Consider the following 23990-nt stretch of genomic DNA (forward strand, 5'->3'; position numbering starts at 1 on the left):
CAAGGGCAGGACAGAGATTTTCTCACACCATATTGCCTAAGTCTGCTATCATCCAGGCTACTTACTGTATTTTAAATATGGTGGCAGTGATTTTTACATTCTTTATTTAAGACTTACCAGTGAAAGATGATTCAGTTGAACTTTTTTTATGTTATTTCCTATATGAATTAATTTTGGCTATGTGTGAGATATTGGGACTACCAAATGATTAATGTGTTTATATTATGTACAATCGTCTTGTGTTGATTTTTTTTTACTTTTCTTTTTTTGTATATGGATTAAATTAAAAATGTATGTTGTTATGTTTTATCATTTGATTTGTGTAAGTTATTTTGATGCTGTTAAAGTCCCCTTAATTTATGAAAAGTTTGATTTTCTTCTCAAATTTAATGAAAAAAATGGAACGTGCCATCTACTTACAATTTTATGACAGAGTGGAATATGGATAAATAGAATATTTGTTTCAATTCTGGCCATGTCAAACACTAATTAAATAACTGATTTTAAAGCAACATAAACATTATCCTTTTAAGAGCAGGAGTTCCCTGTTGTTTAAACAGATTTTATACAAACAGGTTAGTCAGGAAATAAAGGAGGCCTAACAACTTTACTAACTTTGCTTCCAAAATTATAATATTGACCTGCGAATCAGCCATTGACTTAATTTACAGCAACTAGATTCAGACCTTGGTTTAGATCAGTGCATTAACATACATTAGGTACTCAATTTGTTTGAATGGGCTTCCAATGTTATCTAATGCAAAAGAAGACATACTTGCACTTTTTAAACTTTTTCTAATGTAACCCACTGTAGTATGTGGGTATGCAGGTATGTGTGCTTAAAAGCAGGTGCTTTGAGGTTATGTTAAAAAATATTGACATTGCAGTAAATTTGGAGTAAAGGCAATGCATAAGTGTGAAGTTAGCCTTTTTCTTTTTGATATGGTTATGCAGGTTTTCTTACAAACCAACAAAAAATCTATCACACTCTTACACAGATTTCCTCTTTGTTACTGCAGTTGAAGGCTGTCTTGGCATTTTATTTCTTCCACCGAGTGCCCATCATGTTTCTTTAATAACTAAGGTCAAATGGGAATAATGACAGCTCATTATGATGATGACAAATTATTGTTTAAGTGGGTGTCCAACAGTTACATACCTCAATTTGTTGTTCTTTTGATTATAGGCTAAATCCTGGTATATGTATAATAATGAATAAGGCTCACTTTTTCTATGAGTAATCAACAGGGGATCGGGAATAGTTTCTCTCATGGATGGTGCACCCTTCTTTCTAGATTTCCTTAATAAAGGTATAAAGATCTATTTGAAATAATATTGTTCAAGATACTTGCTAGGTCAGTGGCAATGGTTCATTGATTATCCCACATATTGAGCTGCTGACTACCTGTAGATCAGGAGATTTGACTTTCTACGTTACATGTTTGTTCTAGATTGGCTTCTTAACGAATTAGGACCAGAAGGCAGGTACCTAACATCCTCAGAAGTCAGTAGTGAAAGCCTTTTGGTGCCATTAGTTTTACATGTAGGTTTCTAATTTCACCATCCAGCTAACACAAAATCAATATGACATGTAACATGAACCTGGTTTGTGGGCTATGGCTGCATATATCAGTTGTAAGACCTAATGTGCCATGTGACATGGTGCTTTAATAATCGAATGACTGCCAATTTACACACCAACCAAAAGTAATCATGCTGAAATAATGTTGAATTTGTTAAAAGTTCATACTGTCTAACAAGAATAATATATTGCTACATACCAAGTTGAAGAAATGATTCCTCATCTGCTTATAATTTATACTTGTTACACCTTAAATATATGTCTACTTTATATTAGTGCATAAATGCTAACTCTATCACTTGTATACTGTTATATTTGATCATAAATAGAACTTGTTTGATCAGCAACTCTAATCAAAGCTGAGCTGATCACAGGAAGGCGGTTGCCTTGATTTTATAAACTTTTTACAATGTTCTCATTAAATATCTTATCTAAATTCTATTAAGATATAAGCTTGGTACCAAGCCAGCTTGATGCTTGAATTCCAGCTACCGAAGGAATTATTTTCCAAGAAACCTGTAGGGCTCAGTTGATTTAGCCGCCTACAACATTGTACATTTTAAAGCCATACACACTTGTTGATATATTTCTACAACTGCCTAAATAATAACTGAACCCGTACAAGTGTACATTTCTATGCAGACTTAAAGGTACAGTTGTTATATTTAATATTTTGATAAAACAATTTGTAAAAATAATACTTTTTAATGGCTAACTAAAAAAATTTATATGACAGTTATTATGACATTTATGTGACAGTTATTATGTATTATATGACAGTTCTAGAGAAAGCAAGTTGGTAGTTTTAACTAGCTCTCTATGTACTGTATTTGTTTCCCTCTGTGGATTTAATCATTGACTACTTGAGAAAGATGTCCCTCATTTATAAATATGTTCCACCATGACAGGAGTTATTTCTGTCCTCTGAATTAGAACACATTCAGCTCTACCTCAGTGATTGGTTTTAAGATGTTTTGGATGGAAGATGTTTCCCCTGTTGGTTTATGATATAGGTAGGTTTGTATAGGGGAACAATAAGCAGAGAGGTGACATTACCAGTCTGTGGTTGCCTTTTCACTGTCCACTGTATTAATATAAATAATGATTTATCATCATCATCATCATCATCTGTGATGCTGTACAATGTATAATACATAGTACTGACATAAGCAACAAGGGAGGGAGACACAAAGGGCTAGTTTACCAGCTATCCTTGACAATTATATGTAGAAGTGGAATAAATATGTATATTCACAAAAGTTGTGCACGCCATGAAGGTGAAGCGTGTGTTGTATAAAGTTGAGGCACAGTGATGTGTGTATGCATAGTAATACAGAAAACACCAGGAGGGTGTAGTACTGTAGGGTAGGGTGGAGTACTATTCTGCTCAGCTTACATTGGATTTCTTCTGCCATCTAAAAACCGAGCAAGTGGTGTCATTCACCTGGTTGTGCCATCCAGCAGGGCTGTGTACATTTTATACTGTGATAGACAAAACTACAAATGGTTTGGCAGGTAAAACAGTTCCCAAGGCTAGGTCCATATTGGCAGACCTGACAGTTTATTCCTTCTAGGGCATTAACATGCATACTTAAGCAATTTAGGAATGCTTGTTAATATATTTTAAATTTAAATTTTAAATTATAAATGCTCTTATTCTTTAGTATAACTGTAATCTTTTTAACATTGCTAGCATTAGCCACTCTTCTGATGTCAATATGCGGTTTAAATGACAACACAAATAAGGGAAATGTATTTAAACTATGCAGCAGGCATGACAAACCACACCCCAGAGTTACACAGGGACATATTACAAAAATCACACTGTTTTGACACCAGGAAAACTAAATGACAAATGTCTTTGCAACAAGTGCAATGTAAAAGAGCAACTTTACTAGATAAAATGTTGTGCAACATTTATAAGAGCTATGTACAGCCTGGAAGTAAAGCTTGGAAGACCTTGCACGTAAATGCATAAAAACCAATATGGCCAGATGCTTAACCTGCCATTTATTTCATATTGTGCCAATAGTAGAACTTGTACTAATTTTGTATTTGATATTGCAGACTTCTCTTCTAATGATGATTATGGGGGAGCTGGAACCTTCTTCAGGGAAAATTAAACACAGTGGTCGAATATCATTTTCTCCTCAAGTATCCTGGATTATGCCTGGCACCATCAAAGAAAATATAGTGTTTGGAGTCTCCTATGACCAGTACAGATATCTGAGTGTTATCAAGGCCTGTCAACTAGAGGAGGTTAGTGTTTTTTGTCACAGTGCTGTAACTTTAAGGAAAACAAGGAGAGTTGTATAAATGGTCTCACCTTATGAATAAACTTTATTGTAATAAAAGAGTGGACTATTTTACCACCCCTACAAATTTTTTATTAGTAGAAAAATTCCAAATTCCTAAACCGCTCGCAGTGCAGATGGTTCTAGGTAAGCTAGTCAGTAAGTTATAAAAAATGAAGTTTCAAAGGAATAGGATCATCGAACAATAAAATGCATATTCATTGCCTTCAAGATCACAAACATAGCACAGGGTCATTATTAAAATACCATATATCCATTGTGTTTTGTTGAATTCTTTTGGTTTAGGGTTATACTGATAGAAATACAAAAGCAGCTCTTGCTGACTTACTTTGGAAAATGTCTGACATCTTCATTTTCTTTCCTTTTCTCCTTTTTTTAGAAATCTTGTAACATATTCGGTAGAACTATTTATAGCTTATGTTGCTCTCTACATTGTAGGTTCTGTACCTTGTATTGATTTCAGCCTTATTCTTTTCATTCTTCTGACTTAGTCATTCCATTGTGATTCAATTAAAGGTAGATGATGTCACCCTTGAACAGAGTGCCACTTCATTTTAACCATTACAGCTACAGTTGAAAATGTTGGAAACAATTTTCAATGATCATCTTCCACCCTTATTAAGTAAGATATTGCAAAAACTTTCATTTGGATTATAGTCTTCAATAGTCACAAATTATATAAATCCTCTTTTGTGTGGCCTAAACTAATTCCCAGTTATTACATAAAATAACCAGTCACAATTTACTGTGCTTTACATCCAATGAAGAAAGCAGAGCCATGGGAGAGACCCAGCAGGCCTGGCTACTATAGTCTGCCTACATAAAACTAGAGAAGGACAGATACAAGACCAGGCACCCTGCAAACTGGAGAGATCAGCAATGACTGGTCTTTTTTCATGAAGCTTCTGCAAAGAGGCAAAGTTTCATGCACACATTTGGAAAAATTACACAAAGCACACCAACATTGAAATAGGAATACACACCACTTGTATTACCATAATATGTAAAGGGGATTAGATTTATGTAAGTAATCTGATCAGTTTGGGGAAATGTTTTATTCCCCATGAATCCATGTATAGAATGCCATCATATTTAACTTTTAGGACAGCCATATTAAGTGTGTATACTACATAGACATACTCAGAATCCCACTTTGCAGTAATACACAAAGGTTGTACTTTACTCCTTCTTCTCACAATGCAAGTTGTAATTGCCCTACCTTCAGAAAACAATACACCCCCTAAGCAGCATGGGCTCTGTAACCTGTCAGAAGTAAATCCAAGCAGAAACAATAACATTGCCCAAAAAATCAGTTCTAAAAATTATGTCATGTTTTATTGCTGTCTGTATTTCCAGTTGGAAGAATTCCTAACATTTTTATCGCCAGTAACTAAACCCACCAGGACAGGAAGTAATAGGAAATTCATTAATTCATGCATTGCCCAAACATTAAATACAGTTTGCAGCTATTTGTATCCAGAATTTAAATTTCACACTGTGAGATTAGCCCAAATTTCTAAAGTAGTGAATCTGACATTCGGTAAACATTCTCTACAGGTGAATCTTCCAAGTTCATGTGTTTTAAATACCAGTGATTGAGTGTTTGATAAAAGTCATATTCACTTGTTTTTAAATAGACCCCAAGTGTGTGTGTGTCTATTTTTGATAATTACATCTAACAGCTCTTCAGAGTATTACATTTTATGTAAGTACCATTGTTCAGAGTGTTTTGGGGCGTTTTTATTTTGGAAGAGGCACAGGACGAACCTGGCATGATAACAACATTCTTAGATTAGAGAGGGTGTTTATGATTAGATAAAATGTGTGAATAATCAAACTGTGTGAAGTTCTGGTTTAATATAATGATAGCTATGTTTAGTTGTTTTCTTTGCATTATAATAAGGAAATCCTTTCTTGTAAAGCAAATATTTGAACTGCTGACACACCAGTCTGTGTATATATTGGTGAAACTTGAGTGCCTACAAAAACCACGGTTACCAATGGTCCACAATACCTAGATCATTTGTCCTGGTTTTACCTAACCTTGAAGAGTCAACAATTGCTAATTGCTGTCAAAATGCTCTGCCCCTTATATAAAAAAATTGAGAAGGAGTATGAGGTGTTGTCTGGAACAACAGAATAATGCCTGTCCATCCATTTATTCTTTCAGCAAACATACATTAAAGTGTCAGTACAAAAAAATGTTGTTATTTCTTTACAGATAGCAAACAGGTCAAATCCCTAAAAGCCCTACTAAATTCAAAATTAAACAAGGCAAATTATCAAAGCAATCATGCACGTTATTACCTTTAAACCACATTTTTCTAATTTAAAACTAATTTTGTAACCAACTTCGTATAGAAAAAGCTCTAAACAAAAACACAACATATAACAATTTTTGTATGAGCAAGTTGGGGTTTGGGTTTTTTATTATTTTGGGGTTTATTAGTATTTTATATTATGCTTTCTTTCGTGTAAGTTTTTATATGACTTGGTTTTTATAAGAACAAGGTCTGTCATTTCCTATTATTAGGATCCCTGTGATTTAAACAGTACCGTTTTGTTTTATGCTATGTTTTGTAATAAGCTTTGTAGTTCATACTGTATATAGTAATGATACAGTTGTGTTATTATAATAACACTATCACTGTGGCATAACAAACACAAATGCTGGAAAATTACAGTGAACAAAAAAAAAAATCATAGGACAATTTCGTACTTAGTATTTATATGCTGCCAAATCCCTGTAGGGTGTGTACACATGGGCATCCTTTTTTCAACATGGAATAGGCCAGCCTAACATGACCTGTACTTGGTTAATCTGAATCTTCTGTAGTTATCATCTTACTTTGAAACTGTGACAATTTTTTGTTTAAAAAGATAACCATACATAGAAATGATCAATTCCTGCAATTACTATTTTTATCAAATATGCCCCTTTGTTTGTTTTTTTACGTCCAGTAGTTTCTAATGCCCAATACGTCCTATCGTCAGGCTCGGTCAACACCACTCAGTGTTGGGTAAAAATCCTTTTTTTGTTGCATAGTTGTTACTCTAATCACTAAGCAGTGCAGCAGAGGCTTTCTAATGAAGAGTCCTAAAACCACATAACAAGAATTGCCTTCTTTTAGCCAGCACTAGCTTTGTGGGCTTTATAATATTCAAGTTTTAAAAGGGCGTTCCATCTTTCACTCTGCTACAGAGTTCAAAATTCTATAGCATGCTCCTAAGAATGTACAATGTGTTGTGTTGTTTTAAAAGAACATATACCATCATGAGAATGCATACACCTTCCAAGTGTTTTTGTTCATGTGAGATTGTAGTCACTTACGGTAAATTTAAATCCTTCTAAGGACTAGATTATTTTTTTTGTCCTGATATGTAAAACCATTGAATTGAAAGAGTGTGTATTTCTATTTATATAAAGGCAAGTAATGTTTGCAGTAATGCTGATTAACAAATATTTTATGGTCTTATTACATGGATTAAAAAACTCCAATGAACAATGCTAATAAAGAATATGTATGGATAGAAAAACATAAACTTTGCATGAATAAATCTACAATGCCCCATGTTTTATCTCTTTAAAAATATTGCAAATACAGAAAAAGACCTGTTAATGTGCCAGCAATCTAGCTTCTATCTTCCTGTTTGGGTTAATACAGTTCCTCTGCTCTACTTAAATCCCAGATTGGCACGATTCCTCTGCTAAAGATCCAACCAGTATTGTCAGACCTACCTGTTTTTCTGAGCAAAACAGTAATGGAGTCTGACTCTTAGAAGCCTGCCCACAAACTGTGTGTTGGAAAAGGGTTCTTGTTTATATATTTCTAGGGCTCTTAGCAGCTCTCCTTGCTAGAATTTTGCAAGTCTGGTAATGTCACAGGAAAAAGTACAAATTGTTTAATAGTGTGTGCTATAAGGATGAGAGATAGGTTTGTGGATAAACTTGATGAGATGACCCCTTACTCAGGTATACAGTAATTTATAGGCTATATTGTGCATACAAAATGTATTATTATGTTGATTAATTCCATCCTATACATATTGTGAATCAGTATACAAACTATTATTTCTCCATAAAAGCTTATCACTGGTCATCTTTTCCTTTCTTTATAATTTGGCTATGTGGCTAGCTTCCGAGATTCCCTCTATCAATGGTAGGCACGTCATTGCAAGATGAGAAAGACTAAGTTTATAGATATTCTGAATAGTTTTAAATGAATACTTTAATTGTGCAATTTTAACAAGAGAAAATTACATTGTGTATTATGTTTTTATTAATTGAAGAAAGAACATGTATTTTCAATATACTACACAATAGTATAATCATAAGAAAATGATAATATTTTACTGACCAATAATTTAATTGTGGGTGTCTCTTCTTTAATGTCCAGCTTATACCTATTACATGAGTTACACTCGTTAATGAAAAGTACATGGTTGTCTTGGTTTAAATGGGTGTTGAAGAGTTATTGGAGTGAGGCATCCTTAGATTCATTATAAATATTAACCTGTACAAATATTCTCTGCTTTTTAAAATCTTCCTCCATTGGTATGCAAAAAGAAATTGTCCCATTTATGAAAAAAAATCCAAACATAACTGTAAACATTTTTTCATTCAGAAGTTGGCCCTAAACTCGTCCTATTTGATCACAAGCTAGGATTTCATCTGTATTTGGTTACATTGAATGGGATGTTAGTAATAGGAGTTTACATTTTTACAGTATTTTATATGTTTCCTTAGTGCTTCAGATTTTTATGAGGCAGTTAAACAAGCAATGCAGCCTGTGAAAAATACAAGCTCTACGGCTAAACACAAGGCTGTTTTCAGCAACATTGTTCTGTGACTGAAAAGTAACAATTGGTTCACAAGTGTTACTAGGATAGCAGCTATACATAGTGCCAATTAGGAGGAGATCATGGATAGAACTGTTATCATATGTGCTGGAAACAAATGTGATTTTTCTCAGTAAAGACCCTACAGATATTTTCAGCTAACTGAGAAAGACCATCAGCTTGGACATGCTCTCATAACTGGTCTGCAAATAGGTGCTATAAGATTTTAAATGTCTGTATCTTACTTGTAGTTTCATATGCACAAATGAACAAGGTAGATATAAATATAACCCAATATGCGCTCAACTCACATGTTTACCTCAATTTTTAAACATCCTTTAACCTACTCATAAATTTGTTTTTTTTTACAGTACATATTTCCTGTTTTGTCAGAACACTTTTTTATAGTCTGGCAAATGATTTATACTTTTATCAACATTGCCAGCTACTCATTCCCCTAATGTAGTTGCCTCATATTTTTTTTTATTTAGCCTTGCATTGCCAAACTTGGGTCATTGTTTGGTTTTGACGTCACCATTACAATGATCTTTCTTCTGTTTTCTTTTATTGGAGCACTATTGAAATTCCATTATTGCTTAAGTAAAACGACATTCTGTTTACCAGTTATTCAATCCTGTTACCTGGTAGTCTGACTATTAAATGCATATCTTTAGTGAGCGGGCTATATTCATCAAGGTTTAAATTTACTCGTTCAACCTTATACTTTGAGAAAAACAATACATCTAAATCTTGGCACACATCTAGTTAGTGGCATTAGACTATTGATGCTGAGTTTAGAATTTAGAATTTGAGAATTAGAATTTTGGATGAATCACATATTCTATATAGTATATTATTAGAGCATTGTTAAGTCTTACAATATATATATATATATATATATATATATATATATATATATATATTTATTTAATCTTTACCCCCACTAGTTTAAATTATCAAAAATTATCAAAAATAGATTTTTCCAATTAACCTTTATTAATACCCTAGGAAAGAGCCTAGTATAGACATGCATTTTAAGCATGCATTTTTAAGTTTCAGAGCAGCACTAAATGAACTTATTATTTGTTCTAGAACCACTAACCACTAACAATATACTTTTACTGCTGTTGTTTCTAATGAAGGCATAGATGGTGACCAGAAGATCACATAGTACGATATGCCTGGTATAAGATATGTAGTAGTCCAAAGCAGACCGGATGCGGTTTGGCTCAAGATTAAGCAGGTTTATGCTTCACCAACAACAGCTTCCCATATCTGAATGATGGACTTTGCTAATTGCTTGACTTCATGCATGCCAAGTATAACCTTTAGGTACAGTAGGAGGACCAGAGATTTAGTTCTCACATTATTCAATGAACTACACAATTCTTATCAGTAAACATTTTAGTATTCCTATACGGTCACATTAGTCATCTGATGTGACCGTTAATAAGTGTCATTTTTATTTGTTGGAAATGTGCTCATGTGTTTACTCAGTATGGGAGGATCATAAATTAAATTGGTTGTCACTGAGGGGACTTGTTATTTGACAAAAAGACAAGAACCTTATCCATAACCCCTGTGAGAAAGAAGGGCACGATAACCTTTATGTTCGACAGAACAATAGTCAAAGGACTAGGTATTTTAAACCATGAAGTGCGTGGCATCTGGCACTTTCCTGTGTTGTGAAACCAAGCTCATTGGAGATATGCTGTAACATTTACTTGCTTAGCTAATAATGTAATGTAACTGGGTTCTATTGTTTTCCATGTCAGGTTTATCTTGGTTTGCAAAGGGGACATCATTTATATTCATGAAGTATATACACTGTCTTGAAGTAAACTCAAAAGTTTTTCATCTGAGTGTATGTCCAGAGAAAAAAAGGACTGTATATTTTATATTTATGCACTTTCCCATTTGTTTTTGACCTTTCGAAGCTTTAAAAGTACATCAAAATACAGGTTTATCTGCTAGAAATGCACTTGGTAACTCAGTAAATTTATGTTGGAGGTTGCCAACAAGGGTAATAATAAGATTGTGAAAGACTTGGGGCACCCGTGGGCTTTCTGAAAAGAAGAAAGGTGCAATATGCTTCACATGCTATAGTGATGTGATTCACTGCCACCCATGTTTCCATGCCACCATGTACATTAAGTATCCACAAATCATGCTTTATTACTGTGCTACAAGTCTGCCCTGAGAACCTGGCACTAGCTATACTTTTGTCTGCACAGCTTTTCATCTTCAAAGAATAGCACCAAGTGACTTGTAGTACCAAGATAATACATAGAAAGAGGGTTAAACAAACTACTTGGGTATTCTAAGTACAATATTATGTCAGCATTTATTAAACAGAAAGTTGTTAACTTTGGTATATTTGACAGATCAAAATGGAACAAATAGAAGTACTATGTGGGATATATTTATAAATCACTGTAATTTAAAAACATCCGCACCAGAAAGAGTAAACTAAAGTGAATGTTTAGTGAATGCCAGACTAACTTCCTTTGGATCATCCTATATGTTACTAACAATATATTATTTATTTTTTACACCCCAAGTTTCTTCTTCCTTCTTTCCTGTCTAGATGACAAACAGGAAATTGATAGAGATCTATCCAATAGGTAGATTACATTTTTTTTAGCAATTAAGGTCCCAGTACCAGTGGTCATCTGGACAGAAATCAATTTGGTGCAATTAAACCAGCCATGAGTCAACAGACTTCCCTTCTCTATGCAAAATTATTAAAAAAAAATTAAATACAAAAGTTATACCTAAACATCATCTCAAAGAGACCTTATGTAATAAAGCTTTCTAAGACTGGGGCAGATAGACCATCATGGAAGAACCTGGGTAATTTAGCAAACCTGAAATAGATCTGGACTGGGTATGAAAGCATTTACCATCTAATAGCAAATTATTTTTAATAAATCCATTATAGGTTTGCTGAATAACCCAGGTTCTTCCATGATGGTCTATCTTATATACAGTTTATATGTAGTTAATGCATGTAATATGTAGCTAAAGTGAAAGTTCTTTTCATTCATTATGGACAGAATTGGGATAGGTAATCTTTGTCATATTGTTGTAAACTTCTGATATATTTTTAAATATATGATTTACAATTGTTTGTGTGCAAACAGACATACTAGTTTTCATCATTGTTATATGTGCATTCATTTTTCAGGACATTGAAAAATTCCCAGAGAAAGACAATACTGTTCTAGGGGAAGGAGGGATCACCCTGAGTGGAGGCCAGCGGGCACGAATCTCTCTCGCAAGGTAAGACTTTGTTTATCCCAAGAGATTCTCACAACATATCTAATAACAGCATTACTTTGCTGTGCCCCTTGAATAAATGTCACATTGTAAATCCACTTTAATGATAAAATTACTTCCTGCGGTGTTGATAATCCGGCTGCGTACATAATTTCTAATACCAGAGGGCAGTCATCTGAAAGCTCAGCTTGATGTTATGGTACATGCTTGTAATACAGATATTTGTAGAGAATAGAATTAGGAAAAAAATGTGTTTTTTAGGTTTGATAACAGGATTATCTTTTATTTGTTATAATCATATGGAACCGTCGGTGACATAATGGTGGAAAAATAGCTATGGTATTTTTTTTTTTCCCAGCCATGCACACACATTTTACTTATCTGTCAGGGTGCAGTTGACTCTGTCAGTAGACTTTTAAAAAGTGTTTTTTTTTTTTTTTTCATGAATATGACTGAATAATTTCAGCAAGCATGCATTTCTATGCAGGGGAGATTTTTATGAAGGTGGTCATAAAATATGATGATAGTTTAAAGCTGCATTCTGGGCACAAATAAATTAATTTATATATGTTTCTCAAAAAAAAGAACAATACAATACAATCTGAAATCCAGGTTATTACCTTAGTGAAGTAGCAGTGACATCATTACTGTGCTGCATTTACCCTTTCCAATAGCAGAGCTGTGGGAAGGGTCCATTAAACTAGAGGAGGTTGGATACAGGGCCTTTATTACAGGAAGATCCTATATAGAGGTAAAGGGCCTGATTTATTAAAGCTCTCCAAGGCTGGAGAGAATACATTTTCATCAGTGAAGTTTGGTCATCTAGCAAACCTGGAATGGATTTCATAAAAGTCATTTACTATTTGTTAGCAAATGTTTTTAATCCTGGACCAGATCCATTGCAGGTTTGCTGGATCACCCAGCTTCACTAATGACAGTGTATCCTCACCAGCCTTGGAGAGCTTTAATAAATCAGGCCCAAAGTGTATGTGCTGGATTACTGCATGGATCTAGAAGAAATACACAAACCATATTAAATTTCAAGTGGGACTTCACATGCTTTTTATGTATGCAATATGCACACAATATTTCCTGATCCTATATTTTAAGATTCAGAAGGAAAAAATAGTGATCACCAACCTGATAACTTCTCTCAAAATGGCCCAGCTGACATGTCTCCGTGGGCCCTTTGATAGTCATATACTAAGTTAGTCAAAAAACATTTTCCCTTGACCTCTCTTATATGCTGCTATGATTGCATCTAACCAAGAAAATGTTAAAAATTTTGCAAACATTAGATTTTTCTTTTCTATAGTCAGAATGATAAGTAGGAAGGGCATTAAAGTGAATCTACCACTGATATATTATGTAAACTGTTATTGCTGAACTCATTGTGAAGAAACCCTATTACCTGAATGTAAAGCTGATTCTTTGGTATCAGTAGTTTTAGTCAGACTTAGTCATTTTTTATATGGGAGTGCATATACGGTACAGGCCTGGTAAATGTTTAAGCTATCAATTTCAATTTTTTCAGAGCGGTGTACAAAGATGCGGACCTCTACCTACTGGATTCCCCGTTTAGTTACCTTGATTTGTTCACAGAGAAGGAAATATTTGAATGGTATGTAACACACATCATTGGCTGCATGTTGTATTCCTTAACTAATGTGCTTAATTTCACCCCAAACAAAGCAGGTATTGCTGAGAAAGTTGTCACAGGAGATAAAATGAACTTTTTCAATGGGGACACCCTTTCCAGTGATCTAAAAGGAGATATCCCCTTGTTTTGGATAGATCTTCTTTTTCTTCTTGCTATATCACTGGAACACTGAGTTATTCTATGTTTATATTTATTTCTTTTGATTGCAAAGTTGGTGCTAGAAGCTATGGAAATACAATAATATAAAATGAAATTCCATTGTTTCCTTTGTTGTCCTTTGCATTTGATCTCTTGTGCTATATTGTTTCTCTTATTTTACTAATCATGATGTCTATATTTATGAAGCACTAAATCTTGGAAAGGTGGGTTAGTTCTCCACTAGATTCTCCATAAAATGTTTGGTAAATGTCAAATTGATTTATAAGCAAACCCTAATCTAGTGTAATATTTTTCACATCAATTTCCTTAAAGCATTGTTTTTTTTAAAAAAATGATTAACTGCCAAAGATTAGATGTACCTTAACACAATGAGACAGATTTATAAAAGCTCTTCGAGACTGGAGAAGATAAACTATCATGGGTGAAGCTGAAAGCAGAGCGCAGAGCAAACCTTGAATTGATTTCCTAAATCTTTGCTAATATTTGGCAATTTTTTTTGATCTTGGACTAGATGCATTCCAGGTTTGCTGACTCACTCATAATAGTCTAGCTTCTCCATTCTTGGAGAACTTTCATAAATCAGGCCCAAGTTTGTTAAGTTTCCCAAAAAACCCTAGGTCCATAAGACTGAAAAATCTGCCTAGGCATATACAAAGCATATTCAGTTTGCTTCACACAAAACCAGTGTGGAAAACTTGGACAGCCTCTGGGAATTTTGGAGTTAGTGTTTTTTTGTCTTGCCACATCTCTTTTTCTCCAATATGGAATATGTATGTATGTATACAGTATGGTTTATTTTATGTTTACTGATATGTTTTTTTTTTTTTTTTTCTAGCTGTGTTTGTAAGCTAATGGCCAACAAGACCAGAATTCTTGTTACCTCAAAACTAGAACAGTTGAAAAAAGCTGACAAAATACTTATCCTGCATGAGGGCACTTCATATTTTTATGGAACATTTCCAGAGCTTCAAGAACAACGTCCAGACTTCAGCTCCCAGCTCATGGGATTTGATTCTTTTGATAACTTTAGTGCAGAACGGAGAAATTCAATATTAACCGAGACTTTACGGCGATTATCCATTGACAGTGAGCCAGTAGTTGCTAGAAATGAAGTTCGAAATAAGTCCTTTAAACAGGCAGCAGAATTAATAGACAAGAGAAAAAATTCCATTATAAATGCTAGAAAGTCAAGTAGAAAGTTTTCAATCAAGCAGAAAGGGCAGCCACAAATGGGTGGAATTGAAGAAGAATCCCCTGCGGAACCAGGAGAAAGAAAGCTATCATTAGTTCCTGATTCAGAACAAGGGGAAGCCATTCTACCACGGAGTAACATACTCAACACAGGTCCAACTTTTCAAGGTCGAAGGAGGCAGTCAGTACTGAACCTAATGACTGGTACTTCAAGTCCACAAAGTCAGATTTCTTATGCAAGAGGGAATGCTTCTATTCGAAAATTGTCAGTTGCACCCCACTCGAAATTAACAGAAGAATTAGATATTTACAGCAGACGTTCCTCACAGGACAGTGTCATGGAAATCAGTGAAGAAATTAATGAAGAAGATTTGAAGGTAATAATATAATTTGTGTATTTCCCAATCTGTGTTTTTTCAAAAGATTGTTATACTAGGTCTTCACTGAGAAATTATTATTATTCATTATTTTAAATTGGATTTATTATATTTTAGATTTTTAGTTATACCCTGCCTCTGCCTCTGTAAAAAATCTGTCATTTTCCTTTATATTTATTACTGTTGCAAAAGAGCACCTTAGTAAAGTTCAAGTACTGACATGTACTTAAAAATACATGCATGTAGCTAACTTCTATGTTTCATGTTTTCTGTTCTTTATAGGAGTGTTTTCTGGATGATACAGACAGTGCCTCGCCAACCACTACATGGAGCACGTACTTCAGATATGCCACCACTCACAAGAGTTTAATCATTGTTCTTATTCTTGTCCTAGTGATTTTCTTGGCAGAGGTAATAAAAACAAAATATATATGTGCTATCACTAGACAATGTGTTACCTGTACGTTATCAGTAGACAACTTATAAGGTTTATAGTTTGAACAGCTTCTAAATACTCCCCTTGACCTACCTTCTAAAAAATGGCACAGAGCTAATTGTCACATAAGTAACTTGATCAGTGGAACACAAGGTCAGGGATTGTACTATTTTTCTTGTTTATTTTTTTTTATGGAAGTGGAAAACCCCTTACAAGAACACACCACAGAGGAAGTAATATAACTTGTCACTGTGACATTTTGCCAACAATTGCCCTAGATGATTTCTGCAGTTCTCTTTTGCTACTAAAAATTGCATATAAATTAATGATAGTAGAGTAGCAGTTGTTAACTTCTTGGAACAAATGCTCACTGTGGTATAATAATTTATCTAAAACAATCATACCATTGTGGGATCATGCATTAAATAAACCAAAACAGTGCACTTCTCCTTTTGATCATTTTGTTTTTTAAATATACCATTGAAAAAATTTTGTTATATCCGTTTAATAGTTGCAAAAAATACCTGTTATTTCGTGCCAGAAATTCAGTCAACTTGAAGGTTTCTGTGCACTTATCAAGTTTTATCTCAAGCAGTGTTATCATCCCTGCCTTCCTAAAGCTAAGTACACATGTGCAATAATTGTCATTAGAAAACGAAGGACTAACGATTATGCACGATTATTTTGAAAGATCATATTGTGCACAATTCTGTACATGCTGTAACGATACAATCGTTCAAATGTAATCCACCAATAATGTACACACGCTAGATACGATTGTTTTAACGATACAGGAAGTGACATGTACAGAGGAAAGTGTACTGCAGAACCATCCACGATCACTGATTGACCGTACACACAATAGAAAGTGAACAATTGTCACCCAATCAGATCCGTCGGGACAGTCGTTCATTTCCAGCAACAATCCTCGTTCATTGGTGTCGTTGTGCACTTTTTTGTTAACAATTATCGGACAGACTGTCTTTAGTCGTTCGTTTCCAATGATAATGCTTGCACATGTGTATGCAGCTTTACTTCTGTCAACTATAGAACACCTTGTCTTAGTATAATGGAGATGACAAGTTCTGCAATGTGACAATGCTACTTTATGATGCTACTTTACTCTATCAATAATAATACTCTAGCAGTGGTGTGCTCTGGAAATAAACATGGAGCAGTTGGCTGCATGTTGCAGAATTTGTCATCTCTATTATACTGACTGTTTGGCAGTATAATCTTCAAAATGCTTTTCCAAAACAAGGGGATGTCTCATTTTGAGAATATTAATACATGCCATTATTTCTTGCAGGTTGCTGCTTCGCTGGTGGGTCTTATGCTTATCAAGGAGTAAGTGTCATGAAGATGATGTGCCACTAAGGTCTGGTGGTTTTTTGTCTAATCAGAATCATACATTGGCATAAGACCAAACCCAAAATGGGAAAGCATTTAACTGGAATGCTTTTCTGTCTGTAAGGCAGTCCAAATAATTTTATAACATACCTTAACAGAAGACCTATATATAATAATACATTAATTCATTTATCTTTTACTATACAGTAACATTTATTGTGTATATGCAAGTATTCTTACACTCTCCTGTTTTTTTGTGTTTTTTTTATTTTTACAGAAATAATTTTCAAAATAATGCAACCACCAATGGCAACGGCTCATCCAAGGCAGCAGTAATTGTGACTTCTACCAGTTCCTACTATGTATTTTATATCTATGTTGGCGTGGCTGATTCCCTTTTGGCCTTGGGCATCTTCCGTGGTTTGCCTCTTGTGCACAGTCTCATATCTGTGTCAAAGGTCTTACACCAAAAAATGCTTCACGCAGTTCTTCATGCCCCAATGTCCACATTCAATACAATGAGAGCTGGTATGTTTCAAGTGCCAAAGCATGGGTGAAAAACCTATAATATACACTGCTTATGAAGCTATCATTCTTTTTTTCTTTTCCTCTATTGGCATGCATTCTGTCCTATGGCCTATGGGAATTGTGCTTTATCCTTTATTTCTTGTTGAGAAGCCTTGTAACCATCCAGGTATTTATTATTTTCTATATTGTGGACTGTCTATTGTGTTGTCTAATAGACCAATGATATCATGTATACATCATCTTGGTAATGAATCAGATATTCAGATCAGTGACTCTGCCACAAGTGAGGCAGTATTATAATGTTGACTCACCAATCATTTACACTATTTTTATATATTATATGTTTTTACATACCTAAATGTCAGTTGCTTTCCATCAGTTAACTAATTCTAATTTATGGGCTTGGTCCTACTTGGTGGAAAACTCTTGGCATTGTTTATGGCATAACTAGAAAATGATTACTTATATCAAAACATGTCACAGAAAGAGAATGTTTAATCACAAATTCTAAGTATCATTCATAAATCAAGTCAGGTTTCATTTATGGAACAAATTTTTGTGATTTTTTGTGGCTTGGTTGTTTTGCATCTATTGTGAGCCTAACATTCAATGAAATGTTTTTGGTCTTGTTACCCAGGAATCACAATGTAGCTCCTAATCATAAATTGTTGTGTTAAATTACAGGGCGAATCTTAAACAGGTTTTCCAAAGATACAGCTATACTAGATGATCTTCTACCACTTACTATGTTTGACTTCATACAGGTGAGCCTATTCATAAAAATGTTTGAAAAATGGTAAATTGTAGTTAAAGATTAACTTTTTATGTCTTTAATTATTTTTTAATTATACTTTGTCATCCCTGAGATAATACCTGCTACAGCATGTCTATGTGAACGTCAGCGGGAAGAACTAACAAACTAGTGAATTGACCCCCAGAAATATCTGTATTATTAGTATATTTATTAACACATAAAGATCTGGTTTTGTTAGGAAAAAGCAATCTGTCCTGATCAATTACCTAGGAAAAATATTAGCAAACTATATTGCACAATTTACTGTACTTGCTTCTGTTCTGTAAATATTTATGTGAGTCCTATTATGGCCTTTTTGACACTAGTTAAGTGATGAGGGGTGCTTTTGCTATAATCAGTCTAAAGTATACACGTCAGTTAATCGTCACTCGATGAGCCTTCCTGCTTGTTTTTTTGGGCGAAAAGTGAAACATGCGTACAGCATTCCACCTAACTTAGAATTTGACCCCAAACTCTCTCTCTAGACTTCTGTGTAAAGAGTAGATAAATGTGTGTCGCTTGTAACATTTTTTTGTGTTTTTCCAGTTGGTCCTTATTGTGGTTGGGGCAATAACAGTGGTTTCCATACTGGAACCTTATATCTTCTTGGCTACCGTACCGGTGATCATTGCATTTATTTTACTTAGATCCTATTTTCTCCACACCTCCCAGCAACTGAAACAGTTAGAATCTGAAGGTAAGGGCGAAAGAGACACATTATCTGAAATGCAAATATTACCTTCCCACTGTCACAATATTATCTAGTCCTCTTAGAGCATTAATTTGTTCTTCCACAGACTTAATATACATATTGATTTAGTATGATCACATGGAATGCGGGGAGGAGGACAGTTTAATTCTGATGTCAACACAGAGGGATTCTCTGAGCAATTGTTCGGAGAGGTTCACACCCAAAATGTTTCTGCGTTCACAGGCTTCACATATCAGGTGTAAACTGTGCCAGCTCTGACTGTTTAAGTAGTTTAGATGCCTGTATTTATTGCTGTTCTCACGTATAAACAATATACACAGGATTTTTATCCAGTCAGTTTATTGTAGTACAAATTATATACATAACACATAAACTTGTGTTTAAAGCTCTGTACATACTGGGTGGTAGCGTGCATTCAGATGGTGACATTCACTCCATCTGTGACACAAGCTAATTTTAAGGTTGAGAGATCATTAATTTCTTCTTAATCTTACCTAATCAAAGTTGACAGTACAAGCTGCTGAATTGTGTTCACTATGCAAGTCTAATAGAATACGAGCACTGTCTGGGACACATTTAGTGCATACAATGGAATCAGTGTGTGTTCCAATGCATTTGAGAAGGGTTGTATCATCCTACTTCAAATGTGGGGTATGTATGACATATGACAAATTCAGCCCTACCCTTCTTAAGATGTTGGTAAATGTATTTGCAAAAGTAAAAAAAATCAAATACATTTACTTAACAAATACAAGAATATTTAAAATGGGAAAAGTCAGCACACTCCAACGTCAGCAAATATAAATCAATTTATTGCACAAGACGATTAACGCACATCCTAGCTGAGATCCATACTCTTACACGTTTTACCCTATTGCAGGGTTTATTATTGGAGGTAATGGATCATAGGGGCTGGAATATTTATACAACTCATTTCAAATTCATTAATGTTGTTAAAGACGCAGTACCACTGAAAACAAAATGCTTTAATAAATGCATACTTAGAAAAAAATACATTTGAAATAAATAGACTTAAAAGGATAGCTCACAAAAGGGTAATTCCCCTCTTAGACGCTAAGAGTTGTCACTCTTCCCTCCTACTCCAGTGACAACGTTTAAAATACTATCAATGACACAGAACAAATAGAGGGGTGATTATGATTATGGTGGGACAACAACAATTATATAAACTTTATAGGTGCTCTTTACTATTGTAACTATAAACATTATGCATCTGCAATTTGATTTACTGTGCAAATGAAATGTATTCACTTGCAATCATTATCACATATTCTGGAAAGTTGCTCAATTCATTCATGTAGCTGCATATCATATTTATTTTAAAGACACAGTCTTGAAATTACAGACCTAGTTCACTGAGGTACATTGATTGTTAATTGCAATAAATACTATTACTTTGTAGCAATGAGAGAAAAGAACTAACATACGCATACACTTAAAGTAACATAGTAGCAAAGCAAAAAAACATAAAAACATGGCAATATGTTATATCTTAGTGACTTCATCATACTGTATAAAAATGTAACCAATATTTTTTAAATAACTTTTTATGACTGCTCATTGAGTTTGTTTTGTATGTGCCATGTATCTTGCATTGTTTATGAATATATTTCTTGTCTTTTTACAGCCCGTAGTCCAATTTTTACTCACTTGATAACAAGTTTAAAGGGTTTGTGGACACTTAGAGCATTTGGCAGGCAGCCTTATTTTGAAACCCTTTTTCACAAGGCACTGAATTTACACACTGCAAACTGGTTCCTCTACCTATCTACACTCCGATGGTTCCAAATGACTATTGAGATGATCTTTGTCATCTTCTTCTGTCTTGTTGCATTTATCTCCATTGCAACTTCAGGTACAAACATTTGTCTGTTGATCTTACACTATTATTATGGTGGCTTACTACCTTTGATATCCAACACTAAATGAAAGAATGGCTAGAACTAAAATTATGTTAAGAAGGGTATGCTAAACTAGGTACATTTGCAATAATTATCGTTAGAAAACGAACGACTAACGTTTATGCACGAATATTTTGAACGATCGTATTGTAAACAATTCTGTACATGTTGTAACAATACGATTGTTCAAATATAATCCACCAAAAGCGTACACACGCTAGATACAATCATTTGAACATTGCAGGAAGTGATGTAAAGGAGAAAGTGTACTGCAGAAACATCCACTATCACTGAACGACCGTACACACAATAGATAGTGAACGATCGTCGCTCAATCAGAATCCTCATTCATTGGCGTCATGGTCAGTCGTTGTGCACTTTCTTGTTAATGATTATTGGACGATTGGTCGTTAGTCGTTCTTTTCCAATGATAATTATTGCAAGTGTGTACACAGCTTAAGTCAGTCTTTCATACTGGGGTCCAGTCCTCCAGTGTTTGAAAGATATCACACCTTTCCTTTAATCATTGTCAATAATGTCTTTTGTATAGACCATAGTGTGCAAGCTTGCAGAATTACTGCACATTTGGGCCTTGGCAATGGAGGCATGTTAAATTGCCACCCATACCCCACTGTACATGTAGCCCATACACATATGTAATTTATCTGGAATTGTCTTGTATCTGTTGTGTGGATCTAAGCACACATTGCTTTCATCCCCACCTATTTTTCTTTGTCCTAAACATTTTTTTTTTTTGCCCACGGAGAATAGATATAGATAAACAAGATTACTTTTCTAGCTCTTTCCTTTTCTGCAATAGTTGTAGAAAGGAGGATAAAATGAGGTATTGCACAGTGGAATTAAAACCTACCAAAAAACTGCACAAGAGGAGGAGAGGGAGCTTTTAGGGTACTGTGAGGTGCTGGCCAGAGTTGGAAACCTTTATTGAGAGTAGTATCCATGCTGCCATTTAGTCTACATGTCTTTGATTTTAGTACTTCTGATGTGGAGCAAGCATGCAGCCCATACAGTAGAGTGAAGTCAAATCTGGTTGTAAAATAGAGTAAAAAAAATATCATCTTTAGATTCCTCATGTCAAAGTTTGCTTTAAATTTATGCTTTTAAATTTTAGGTGCTGGTCGGGAAAAAGTTGGAATTGTACTGACTCTGGCAATGAATATTATGAATACCTTGCAGTGGGCAGTAAACTCAAGTATTGATGTAGACAGTTTGGTAAGTCAAACTTTTTCAAAATAAAAAATATCCACTACAAAATAGCCCTCTACAGTATGTCCCAATGATTATGTATAAACAGCACTGGCAATGCCATCATGAAAAATATTATGATGAATAACAATGACGTGTGATTTGCCGGCTTGAAATTTTTCCCCAATCCTCCATTACTATGAGTCACATAAAATTTGTACAGTATGTATGTGTAAGTAAGTAATAGTTATAAGTAATATATATATGGAGCCATTGCAGTTGTATTTTGTGGCTGTTTTGTTGCATCTGGCATGGGGTGAGTTTGTACAGGGAACAATTTAATATCAAGTAAAATGTACTGCCCTCTCGCTCACTTGTGGATCCTTCAACGGGATAATGATCCAAAGCTTCCAAGAATGGTTAAAAAACATTATTTAACAAATCCAACATCTATTGAAAGACCTAACGTTTGGAGGAATCACTCTTTAAACATCACACAGCTTGACAAGTTTGTTCTTGTTGAGTGGGCCAGGCAACCTGTTGGCAGGTGCAGAAGTCTTACTGACAGTTGCAGGAATCACTTGTTTGCAGCCGCCAAAGGTTGCAACAAAATATTACCTTGAGGGTCCCATCATTTTCAACCATGCCATTTTGATTTATGGTATGAAAATATTCTAAATAGTGCATTTTCAACAATTAATATGATGTTCTTTATTGTAGATGCGCTCTGTCAGCAGAATCTTCAAATTTATTGATATTCCAGAAGAAGATACAAGCAAGAACAGTAAAAATAAGGATGACAAACTTTCAGAGGTTCTCATTATTGAGAATGAATATACAAAGAAAGATCCAAACTGGCCATCTGGTGGTCAGATGTCTGTTAAAGATCTTTCTGCAAAGTATGTTGATGGAGGTCATGCTGTTTTGGAGAATATATCCTTCTCAATAAATTCTGGACAAAGGGTAAGAACCATGATGCTGAAACTACGTTATTAAGCTTGTCAGCCCACTGTGGTTTGCTCTTCCTGGCAGTAATTATGTCTGACTTTTATTTTGTAGCTTCATACCTTCTACTTTTGTTTCACTGTTATTGCAGATTAAAGCTGAACTTTAGGCAAACAGGTACACGTGGAATACATTTGTGGGAATTGTTTTAGCTGGCAAAGAACTTGTTCTTCCATTTCTAAAGATTACATAGTCTGCCACATAACAAAGCAATGGCAGGGCACTTGAAATGACTCCGCTGTAATTTACATAGGGGAAAGTTTAAGAAGGAGAGCAGATAGTGCTGTTCACTCTATCTTACAAACTTCAATGAATTGCTGTGCATATAGTAGAGGATGTCAGAGCTTTTTTCACTGAATGAAGAAGAAAAGCTTCCTAGCTACTCACATTGCCAGGCTCCTTTTTATTCATTGATCAATTTCTGTATTTCATACAAAAATGGGTGGTATTAGTTCTGATGTACCAAAGCACATCTACATTGCACACTGCTATGTTTGGGCTTGTTTTATATTGAGGTATGTGCCTCTTGGAGGTCTTGTCCTTCTCCCAGCCTGTGAGTGGACAGTAAAAGGAGTAGCAGAGGACACTTTCACTCTGCATATACCATATTCTTTGTTATTATTATTATTATTATTA

At 34.6% G+C, this 23990-nt stretch overlaps 1 protein-coding gene across 2 annotated transcripts in view; it reads left to right on the forward strand.

The window, feature by feature from the left end:
- CFTR (CF transmembrane conductance regulator) overlaps nt 1-23990 on the forward strand; it is an 84983-nt gene that overhangs the window by 32341 nt on the left and 28652 nt on the right. For both annotated transcript variants that reach the window (XM_072401562.1, XM_072401561.1), the window contains exons 11-22: nt 3650-3841; nt 11924-12018; nt 13550-13636; nt 14670-15402; nt 15685-15813; nt 17148-17185; nt 17466-17716; nt 18401-18480; nt 19056-19206; nt 20870-21097; nt 22276-22376; nt 23070-23312. In XM_072401562.1, coding sequence (XP_072257663.1) covers nt 3650-3841; nt 11924-12018; nt 13550-13636; nt 14670-15402; nt 15685-15813; nt 17148-17185; nt 17466-17716; nt 18401-18480; nt 19056-19206; nt 20870-21097; nt 22276-22376; nt 23070-23312 — 2328 coding nt within the window. The remainder of the gene's footprint in view (nt 1-3649; nt 3842-11923; nt 12019-13549; nt 13637-14669; nt 15403-15684; nt 15814-17147; nt 17186-17465; nt 17717-18400; nt 18481-19055; nt 19207-20869; nt 21098-22275; nt 22377-23069; nt 23313-23990) is intronic.

Source organism: Pyxicephalus adspersus, chromosome 2 (assembly GCF_032062135.1).
Source record: "Pyxicephalus adspersus chromosome 2, UCB_Pads_2.0, whole genome shotgun sequence".
Lineage (NCBI taxonomy): Eukaryota > Metazoa > Chordata > Amphibia > Anura > Pyxicephalidae > Pyxicephalus > Pyxicephalus adspersus.